This window comes from Pogonomyrmex barbatus, unplaced genomic scaffold, assembly GCF_055798465.1.
Source record: "Pogonomyrmex barbatus isolate J1 unplaced genomic scaffold, ASM5579846v1 scaffold27, whole genome shotgun sequence".
Lineage (NCBI taxonomy): Eukaryota > Metazoa > Arthropoda > Insecta > Hymenoptera > Formicidae > Pogonomyrmex > Pogonomyrmex barbatus.
The window spans coordinates 202,942-214,078 of record NW_028297124.1 but is presented as its reverse complement, the minus strand read 5'-3'; the positions used below and the strand labels follow the sequence as shown (position 1 = coordinate 214,078).

General features: G+C 38.4%; 1 protein-coding gene and 1 long non-coding RNA gene across 3 annotated transcripts in view; one reads left to right on the top strand and one right to left on the bottom strand.

Annotated features, from left to right (window-relative positions):
* Positions 1-4,053: 4,053 nt before the first annotated feature.
* LOC148936214 (uncharacterized) overlaps positions 4,054-11,137 on the top strand; it is a 28,289-nt gene continuing 21,205 nt past the window's right edge. Inside the window, exons 1-4 of one of the 2 annotated variants that reach the window (XM_089078685.1) lie at positions 4,054-4,195; positions 4,289-4,570; positions 4,748-4,847; positions 4,973-5,139. In XM_089078685.1, coding sequence (XP_088934811.1) covers positions 4,798-4,847; positions 4,973-5,139 — 217 coding nt within the window. In that variant the 5' untranslated portion in view covers positions 4,054-4,195; positions 4,289-4,570; positions 4,748-4,797. Of the gene's footprint in view, positions 4,196-4,288; positions 4,848-4,972; positions 5,140-7,608; positions 7,755-11,137 lie in introns of those variants that run through there. The other variant, XM_089078686.1, reaches the window with a different exon arrangement.
* On the bottom strand, positions 6,198-10,375 carry LOC148936217 (uncharacterized). Its single transcript, XR_016139694.1, has 3 exons — positions 9,211-10,375; positions 9,006-9,122; positions 6,198-8,756 (listed from the first exon to the last, which is right to left on the bottom strand). It is a non-coding gene; the product is annotated as an uncharacterized LOC148936217 (long non-coding RNA).

The following is an 11,137-nucleotide window of genomic DNA, read 5'->3' as shown; positions in this document are numbered from 1 at the left end:
CCCTAAATACGAGTTGCATGTCCAGAATGAGACCTAGATATTTGATCTTATTTGCTACATTAACTGTTGTTTCCCGAATTTTTATTTTAGGTAGAGTATCCGGCAGGGCAAGATTCCTTTTGCAAAAGACCGCCACTTCAGTCTTCTCAACAGCCACGTTTAATCCCAGTTTCTCTATTCTATTGACAACTATGGCTGTATAAGCTTCCGCTCTGTGGATCGCCGTCTTAAAATTCTTGGCCACTGAGACTAAAAGTGTATCATCAGCATAATATGAAATGTGACATCCTTCAGCGTCGTCATCTCCAGCGAGTATCTGGTCGTATGCTATGTTCCATAATAGTGGTCCCAAAACCGAACCCTGTGGGACCCCTCTGGTGATCTGGAAACTTCTCAGATCACCATTCTTATCTGTGTATACTGCTTTTCTGTTGCACAGGTATGCTCTAATTATTGTTCGCAAGTAATCCGGGACACCTTTCCTTTCCAGCGCCATCATTATAACATTCCAATGTATGGAATTGAACGCATTTCTGATGTCTAGGCTAACCAGCACCGCGTAACAATTACCCTTGTTTGCAGCATCAACTATATCCAGTATCCTCCTTATGGCGTCTATCGTGGATCTGCCACTTCTAAAGCCGAACTGATAGCTTGAGAGCAGGTTGCCTTTCTCCAAAAATTCGCTCAACCTATTGGCTATTAATTTCTCAAAAAGTTTACCTACGGTGTTCAACAGGCAAATTGGTCGAAACGAAGACAGGTTATTCATAGGTTTATCAGAAGTACCAGTTTGGATACCTTCCAGTCAGCGGGAAAATATGATTCCCGGAGGCACCTCGAGAACATTTTAGCAAATACCTCTCCCGCAAGTCCAACCGCAGGTATCAGAATCCTATACGTATGCCCATCTGGTCCTGGGGACTTTCTATTGTTCTTTAGCCTGTTTGCTGCAATTTCCAACTCCGGAACGGTAATTTCCGGGACATCGCTCAAAGGCGCACACGGACGAAGACTCCAAGGCGCATCACGACCATCATCATGCGGAAAGAGATGCATGATAACTCTACCCACAAACTCCGGTTCAAGGGTCTCACAAATCGGAGGAGTGAGTGCTCTGAGTTTCCCGGTGACTATTCTGTAGGGACGACCCCAGGGGTCACTCTCTATTGAGTCAATTAGTTCCTGCCATGCTTCGTCCTTGGCTCTTGCTATGGCCGCCCCGAGTTTCCTTCTAGCCGCCTTCATTTCCACAATCGTTGCCAAGTCCATCCGTCTTTACGAGCCCGCGCTCTGGTGTATCTTCTTCTGGCCCTCCTGCATTCCTCCCGGAGCCCCGCGATGTTCTCACTCCACCAGTAGACCCGCTTCTTGCCCGGGCGTCCGTGAACTTTCGGCATTGCGACATTGCATGCATCCTTGACTATTCTCATTACTCTTTGTATGAGAAGGTCCAAGCTCATCATATCGACTCCCGTTAGAGTCCAAAAACCCGCATGAAGTGACGCCAGGAATCCGTCTTTATCGAGCTTACTAAGGCTCCACCTAGGAAAGTATTCCCTAGTACTGGGAGTCTTCTTGGAGCCACCGTGTGTGGAATATCTATAATTATAGTCTTATGATCAGACGCGTTGTACTCGTCCGAAATACTCCAATTCGGAGTTAAGTTCCACAACAGACCATTGCCCCATGCCAGGTCAACCGTCGAGCTTCCCTGCGCCCTGCAGCACGTAACAACTTCAGGAGTGTTCAATAAGTTCAGTTTTTGCCCACAGGACCAGTCAAAAAGCATCCTTCCACGAGTATTACTGCTTTTGTCCTATTCATGGAAACGTGCGTTAAAATCCCCAGCCAATAGAATATACATGTTTTTAGTGGACGCCATAATGTTCAATAAAATTCCCAGGAATCTTTCAAACTCCCTAAGGGACCGACTAGGAGCAAAGTATACGCTTATACGCTATAATTAAATGGTTGTCGGCCCTGGCCGCCACAATGCCCGGAGCAGAGTCATATAGTTCCCAATTATACGCGAACTTGTCATAATAAATAAAGCCGCCGTAGGGGGGTTGTCATTCGATAAAAGCCATCTATCATTGTTCCGGCTCACAAAATATGGTTCCGAGATAAGCAACGTGAGCCTTTGCCTCGATAATCGTGTTAGTTATTAAGTCCTGTGCTGTCGAGCATCTATTAAGGTTAACTTGAATAATTCTCATTTTGTGAGCTCAATGTCCATATTATTAGTGTCATCCGGCTTATTCAGTGTATCGTTCCCGTGCGTACTGTTATCCCGACTGGTAGATTTCCTCTGCGACGATTGAGATCCGTTGAGCGATCTATCCCTCAAATTATGAAGAGGACCGGGTAACACCGGCGGACACTCCTCACTACCAGCCCTATGTCCGTCAGGTAGGCCCCTCTCACTGCACACAGAACAGTGCGGGCGACATTTACATCTATTTAACTTATGTCGGATCTCCACAGATGAAGCACGAGCCAGATCTGTCAATCATGCTGGGACAACGATGTCTGGTGTGTCCTCTGGCGAAACACTTGTAGCATCTAACAGGCCTGGTCGGGAGCAGGTCCACTCTGACGGCCCTGACCCATCCCAGCTTCATACTGCCAACACCAGAGAGTTTAAGCGCGGACTGCAATGGGCATTGCACCCAGACGATTCCAAGGCCGTCTCTGGCGATCCTAATTGGACCGACTCTAACGCTCTCCGGGGGACAGCAGCCAGACGCAGAGATCTGCTGTCTAATCTCATCCGCCGTAACTGAATCGTCAAATCCCGTGAGTCTTAAATCTGCATTTCTATTTGGTCTATTGATCCTGACTCTTGGATCATCTATTACAGTTCTCATCTTTTCGATCAGTGCGTCAGCCTTTTCGGATGAGTCAGCATCTCTTAATTCCAAAAGAACTCCACCCGAGAGGGTACGTCTGACCCTGGTGTCCAGACCCTCAAGCTCCTGGTGTGGGATATTCTCTCTGGCCTTTCCAAGTATAGAAGCATATGACGGGCCGCCATCCTCCACGACTATTGAAACAGCCGCCGTATTAGGAGAAAACGCCTTCGGTTTGGCTCTCCTGGGAGCCACCGGACGTGGAGTACGCTGTGGAACTGGGTAATTGTCCTTAACCCTATCAGTTTGCTCATTTCCTCTCCCGAAGTCTGCATCCGATATACCGTTACCCGATCTTCTTCTCTTATTCCTTCTAGGAACTTCCCACCTCTCCGAATCCCTTCCCCCTACGTCAGAGGAAGATGCCGGCGTGTTATCCGCCAGTGACGGCATCAGACGTGGAAGCGGATGTCTTTCCATTCTTTCGCGTCGGATCTCCGGGATGTTGGATCTACTCGGCTTCCTATCTTTGGCTACTTCCGAATCATCGAACAGCAACGACCTCATCGCGTCCGTGAAGCGAACAAGTAGTTCATTTGCTACTTTCCGTTTTTCATTTCTACTATTGTCTGCCTTGATGACATTTCTACTGTTATTCTCAGTGTAATTAGTATTCTTTGTTCTAGTTAACTCCCGTGCCGCCGCAGAAGGACGACTACTAATTCCCTCATCCGAGCGAAGCCTGGCAACGGCAGAGTACGCTGGACGATCCACAGGATTGCTGTCAAAGGAGGACCTCTTGCTGTTGAGTTTATCCGTAAGTACTTTTACAGACTGTCTAAGCATCCTATTCTCCTCCTTTAATTTATTAATTTCTTCTTTGAGCTCCTGATAATGGACTCCTTGTATAGCATCCTTATTTCTAGTCTCTTTCCTGGAGACAATATCCTCGATTGCTCCTTTCGCCGACCAAAGGTTGACTTTCATCACCTTACTAACCGGACCCTGCAAAGAGCTAGATTTCCTCCTGCAATTCTCCACTTCGCTGAGCCATTCCACAACTTGATTTCCTGCATCGGCTACACTGAGAAATTTTATCATGTTCTTTCTATCCTCAATTTCCAGTTTCTGTCCTATAGTTAGACGATCTTTCTCTTTATTTCTAGGAGAGGAGCCCAGTCTTCTTTTCTTAGATCTACCAGCCGAGTAGGCAGGACTCTCGCCAAAGTTAGCGGAGGATTCCATGCCTGCGTATGAGTATGAAACGAAGCTTACATCGTCGTCCGACTCGATCAGACTGATCACTTCATCAGTTTGCCCGTCTATATCCTTGCTGCATCCAGGTAAATTGCCAATTTCTCTATCCTTGCTACGGGAACTATTTTCCATAGGATAGTCGACATACTCTTGTGACCTGTATATGTTCGCAATTCCAGGATCCGGGAATCTGGCCGAATCCAACTCCACATTGCTAGAAGTCTCCTTGGGATAGGAGTCATCCCTGCCAAATTTCTGGTCACTCATCTGACCAGATGATTCACCACCTACCTGCTCTACGCCAATTAACGAAGACCTACTGGAGGCAGGGACTCGACCTCCAGCGCCACGACCCTCCTGCTTTCCCACTGCAGGAGGGGTCCCGTTGCGCGATGACGACCGCACGGAGAGCAGGTTCTCCCCACGAGGCCGCCCCACTACCATCCGAGAAGCAGCGGGGGGTGATTTTTCAATCATTTTACTCATTGTTCATAAGTTTTAATTGATTTTTTTGACAGGAGTAATCCTCTCCTGTCCCGCTATTGTTGTGTTGAGGGGGGACATTTCAACACAGTCGTCAACAGAAAGACTATCCAGTAGATACACAAAATACAGCACACAATTTGATTTGTTCACAGAAGTAATCATCTCCTGTCCCGCCAGTGTTGCATCGAGGGGGGAAGTCTCCATGCAGTCATTGAAAAGAAATATCCGTCCAGTAGAAAAGAAAAAGCTCAGGTAAGAGACTTCTGGTGATATTTAAATCACATTGCTCACTAATGGCTGTATTAATCCTTCATTTGCTGCTGTTATAATACTGGTTTACTAATGTATAAACTGTATTTACACATGTTTATTAACAGATATAGGCCAGCTGGGACAACAACCTTCCACTGCTGCTCCCTCATGATACAGTGGCATGCCGTATCCAGTGAGCCCGAGAGATCAGATTCGATTATTTATATCGGTATGGACTACGCATACCTCAAGAGCCACATCGTTGGAAAAGAGCGAGCTTCAGCAGAACAATGTAAGTTAAAATGTACGTTCTTATGCTATAAACAGGTCTCAAACCTCGCTGCATTTAAGAAAGACTATATAAACGTCTCGACTAGCGCATAAAGTTCCAAATCGTATCTTAATTTTCATCGCTTAATTTTTCCAGTCATGTTGTATATACATAAATGATAATAACTAGTTAAAACAGTACACATAAAGACAAGAAAATAAAGAACGACATAACACTACGTTATAATTAATATCAAAAGGTGGAAAAGATCAAAAAAGAATAGAATATAAAATTATAATAATATGTAAATAAATATCAGAGAATAGATGAACAAATGACACATGTAATGCTCCTATAAAAGGAAAAAGTTATAAAAATATACCGAGATCAACAAATCAGCAATACTTATAAAAATAACTTAATAATTAATTAGATAACTAACATTAAGTAATAACTGTTTATAATTTAACAGTTAAACAAATGATAAATAACAAATAATAACAATAAGAATAAAAAATTAAAATATTCGCAAAACATTAACACTACAACTCAACATGACTATGGAAACAAAAATGCCAAGTTCAGAATTATAGAATTAATACATATCTCGATTAAATAGAAAAGCCACTACCAAGAGATATGATATTCTCAAGAAATAAGTACAATAGTAATCTCGTTTAATTACATTTAATAGATGTGTAGACATATAAATAAGTAAATAAGTACATAAGTAAGTAAATAATAAATAGGAAATAAGTACTGCGCTTATAGAAACAAAAATAATAGTGTTAATGATGAGGCACAAGAAAGATATAGCATAAATCTTTGCAGTACAGATAAATTAACCTGGCTAACTAAAAATTACGCTATCAGACGATACAAATTAGAGCAAATAAGAATAATAATCTAGACTACACACACACATATATATATATATATATATATGCGTGAAATGACTTAACTATTTATAAAAACAAAAATGCTAAGTTCAAAATTATAAAATTAATACATATCTCAATTAAATAGAAAAGCCACCGCCAAGAGATATGATATTCTCAAGAAAAAGTACAATAGTAATCTCGTTAAATTACATTTTATAGATTTGTAGACAAAGTACATTCTCCCTGCTATTACTAGTTTAGTAAAGATAGTATCGTAGACAAAAGGTTTGTTCTTATAAGCAACAGCAATGCAATGCATATGTTTAACTCAAGTACATAATATAATGTTAAATCTTATTTGTTTCAACAATATTCATCAATGGAGAGACCTGTATGCCATGAGCAGCAAGCTACATCTGAGATATATTGCAAAAGATCTAATTGTGAATGTGATAACCAATATAATTTGATATTTGTAATACCCAATTATAATAAAGACAAATCGAAATAATATGTTCTTAGATTACTTCAACACAAAGAATATACATATGCGGATGAATTAAAATAATTAGTTGACAATGACAATGTATAATAAGCTGTCTTTACGCTTTTAGAAAAAGATTTGTTCTAGTTCAAAAGACTGAAGTGAGTGTGAAGTGAGTATCAGAATTATAATAAGAAATTGATGGATGGATGAGAGATGCAAAATGCAATCGTCGTAGAATACATCCTATTCTCACTCAGACAATTAAAACGACTAATTCGGACGGTTATATTACTTAGACATACAATAATAAGTAAATAAGTACCCAAGTAAGTAAGTAATAAGTAGGAATAAGTACTGCGCTTATAAGAACAAAATAATAATGTTAATGATGAGGCACAAGAAAGATGTAGCATAAATCTTACAGTACAAATAAATTAGCCTGGCTGATTAAAAATTACGTTATCAAACAATTCAAATTAAAGTAAATAAAATTAGTAATCTAAACTGTACATATATATATATATATATATGCATGAAACAACTTAAATAGTACGAATTAGCGTGATTAGAATATATTTCTTATCTTATCTTATGATTATAACGTTTCCGAAAGTTATTCGCTCTATTATAAAATAATCGCCAAAGTTATATTAAATTCCATCAAGTACAAGTACAGCAAGATAAGCTGAATCGTTAAATAATTCAGACTGTGCCATATAATCTCAGTTGCTACATAACCATTTAATCATTTCCAGACAAACATCCCAGCCCCATGAAAAAGCGCAGGGAAACGACAATAAAAAAGAAATTTAATAACGTCAGACGATAATAAAATCAATTTATGAGTATCATACTCTTCCCAAAATAGCTCATGTGGCGCATAAATTAAGTATCAAGTTCCGAGTGAGAATATTACATATGCCATATTATACGTAATCATTTCAATTTTTCTAATATGTTTGTGTGTAATAAGCCTGACTATAGTCAGTTTCTAGTTAACAGGTATAGCCTACTTAGTAAAAATATAAGACTTAATCGGTATATACAGCGTTAATATAACTAATAGTAATTATTATTTACCGGAACTTAACTATAATAGCTCGTATGTATCCTATATTACAGCTTTAGGGGCACAGTCATTACCCCTGTCAAGGAGGGAGGCAGACGCCAGGCAAAATCAATTTCAAGTTTTCTCAAAAGTATATCAATTATCAAAGCAGAGGCATTACAATAAGGCCAAGGCGTATGAAGTTTATCAAAATAAATAAACTTAACTTGATTAAACCTTACGGTGTTAGAGCAGATATGTTCCCTCCCACAAAAGAATCCACAAAAAAAATTTTTACATGAGACAAAGCCAAGATGACTGAAGTAACAAAAGATCGGCAAAGATCAAAAGAATCGGCAAACGATATTACTCAAAAAATAACACACGCGAAATGAATATAAAAATTTCATTAAAATTTCCATGACGTTCGTAACAGAGACTTTTCTCAAGAATAATATCATGATAATAGAGACGTAGTACTTGACAACTATTATCGATTGATCAAAGAATGGCATGGCAACACGTAATGTAATGCAATTCTATCCAAATTTCCAGATTACATCTAATCTAGTTCAATATGTCTAATTCACCTCTAGTAGAACTGAATAAACTGAGATTTGTACTATGTTAACACAAATGCCATCCGTGGCGCACAATACTTAGCAAAATCAATCCATTAAGTAAACCAAGATGCTTTAAACAAAAATGATACACAATACGTCAATCAATTCATCGGTATAACGAACGTTAGCTAAGATTAGAATAAAATTAATACTAATAAAATGAGTTATAAAATTATGTAAGTACAAGTGGATCGATTATTTGCAAAGTATTCAAGAACTAAAACTAAATTATAACTACAGTAACTAATTATTGATGACTAAAAAAGAATTAACGAAAAATATAATATGATTCGGACGCAAAATAGTTAATTAAACGATAAGAGTGTTTACAGAAGACGGATTCATGGATTGTACGTCGAGAGTGAAGTAGAGCTTGTGTTACCACGCATAAAAAGCCAAATTGCAACATGCCGGTATCAGCTATCAAGTAGAGATGATTATATCAAATGCTCGAATGAGAAGTCTCTCAATGCAGCCCATACGTGTGCTCAGGCACCGAAATATAATATCTTGGGGTCGATAAAAATGCCAACAGTAGATCCTTGGTAAGTTCCCGGATTACACAAGGCTCAATGGGTATAAAGTACGCTGATTCACTTCTAAAAAAGGAGAATAGTAAGTATTTATGAATATTAAACGCACATCTAGTTCTCATCGCAGATGAGAAAAAACATTAATAAGGATGTGCCGCTTTTATGGGCTAACATCCTAACATTTAACGACACATATATGATGACTATATTTAGTAATTATGAGTATGAAACAATATTATATTCGAAAGTGATAAATATACCATCACTGGTAATAATAGCAAGTAAAAATAAAATGTGTGATATATGATTATTTACCTTGTGATTAAAAATACTGTCAATATTAAGAAACATAGAGGCATAACAACCTCAATTATTATATCATCAAGAGAAGACAATGACAAAACAGCACAGGAATCACAGGACAGCATCACACTGCAAAAAATTCACATATTTATACCTAAACTTAATTAAATTGTACTTATTATGACTAAATCGTTATATAAAAAGGCTTGAAATTTACTAATATGCTGAGAAATTAAAAAGAATGGTATATCAAGTACTGTCAGGTTATGACTGCTCAGTGTTGCCAACCCAAACATGACAGGGAGCACAAAGTGTACACCTCGTGTGCTAGACTATTCGAGAGATGGCTCCCTCACACTCAATTCAAAGTTATAGAATATATGATAAATTACAAAATGTTTATTAAAAAAGATCAAGATCTTATAAGATATACTAAAAAATACATAACGTAGGTGTAAAAAATATAAATTATATATCAAAGATCGCAATGTGATGCAATTACGAACAAGAGACATGAAATACGTCACAAGGTTGCATACAAAATGAAATTTTTAAATAATCATTAATTTCGCAAGTCAACTCATAATGAGATTGCTAAATTAGAAAACTTGAATGTACATGAAAAAGGCACAGTAAATATAATGACTGAGTATAGATATTGTCATTGAATAAAAAAATAATCCTGTAAGGCTTGCGAACTTACGATAGTACATGGTGAATCAGCGTAGCAAGATAATATTACCATTACATTCAATACGTTCAATAAATAGTTCAATAGAAATATATAAATATATTCATAACATTATAACAAAGCAGTTAGAGTGCATATAATTTAAAAAGTTCATCAATTTTTATGCGACAGGCAAAGTTTCATGTTAACCAACTAAGATGCTAACAGAGTGTAACGACTCTACAATTTGACATATACATAGCAAATCTATATTATCAAGTAACAAGCTAGCAAAACTAAACGAATTTGTTGAGAAATTGCATATCTTCAGATTCAAAATTACAAATACTTAAAATCTTTCATACATAATAAGAAAAGGAACAAAGATCAGCCACGTGGCATAGATTATAATAAAGTGAATCAAAAAATTATAAAAATAGATAAGAGATTACGTTGAGCACTCCACTGCCAAATAAAGATACAGAGTAAAATGATACCAATTAATAATTTATGTAAAGACATACCGCTAATGTGTAGGCAATGCTTTTCCCAGATTGTTTTAACCTATTATTTAGATCCATTCAGATGTTCCATAAATTCCGCAAGATATCCCCATCGAAGCAAGAGAATGGAGGACATCCAGGAAATGAGAGCACGGAAAAGAATTCCAGATTTTCCAACCGATTTCGACACACCGCACTTATTTTCGATATATTTCCAGAGAACTAAATGATCCGATTGTTTCACAAAATTATAAAGCAACAAACTCCGCGCAGAACAAGAGATGGCTGCAATGACAAACATTAATGGCACTATGTATGGAGAGGAAGTAACAATGACGCAACAATTATACGTAGTGGCCGCCGTTTAGCCATCTTGCCAGAAATGTGAATAAGACGGCGAAAGACGGCCATCTTGGACACGTACGACATACAGATTGAGTATTACATCATAATTTTTATAAATTAATTAGAGACAAGTACGATACTTACGATGACTATACATCATTGTTAGGAAAAATAGCTTTAATAATTCTGACAATTATGGACAGATTTACAAGGAGACGTCACAGGGGAGCCTGCCGTGGCTGCAATAATCCCTGGAAACGGGAGATCTTCCGTCTAAGTACGATTAATATGTAAAAACATACAATTAACACAATTAATCATGCAAATTATACCCTAATTTACACCAAAAAATAGCAGGAATCCAATGAATAGAGTAACGTATATGAAAAGTCACATCAAAACTTATCACCAAGCACAAGGAGCGGAGCACGAGACACACACGTCCTACCATCACTGCAGCCACGAGCAGACTTTTTTTTTTTTAACGAGGGGAAATGCCGTTAAGCGGCACGGAGTGTGGGACTCGGGACACCCGCAAATGAGCGCACGCCCCCCTACCCACTAAAACCCCCCAGGGGCTCGCGGACGCAAAGTGAGGGTGACCGGGGAACACATGCAGTACACAT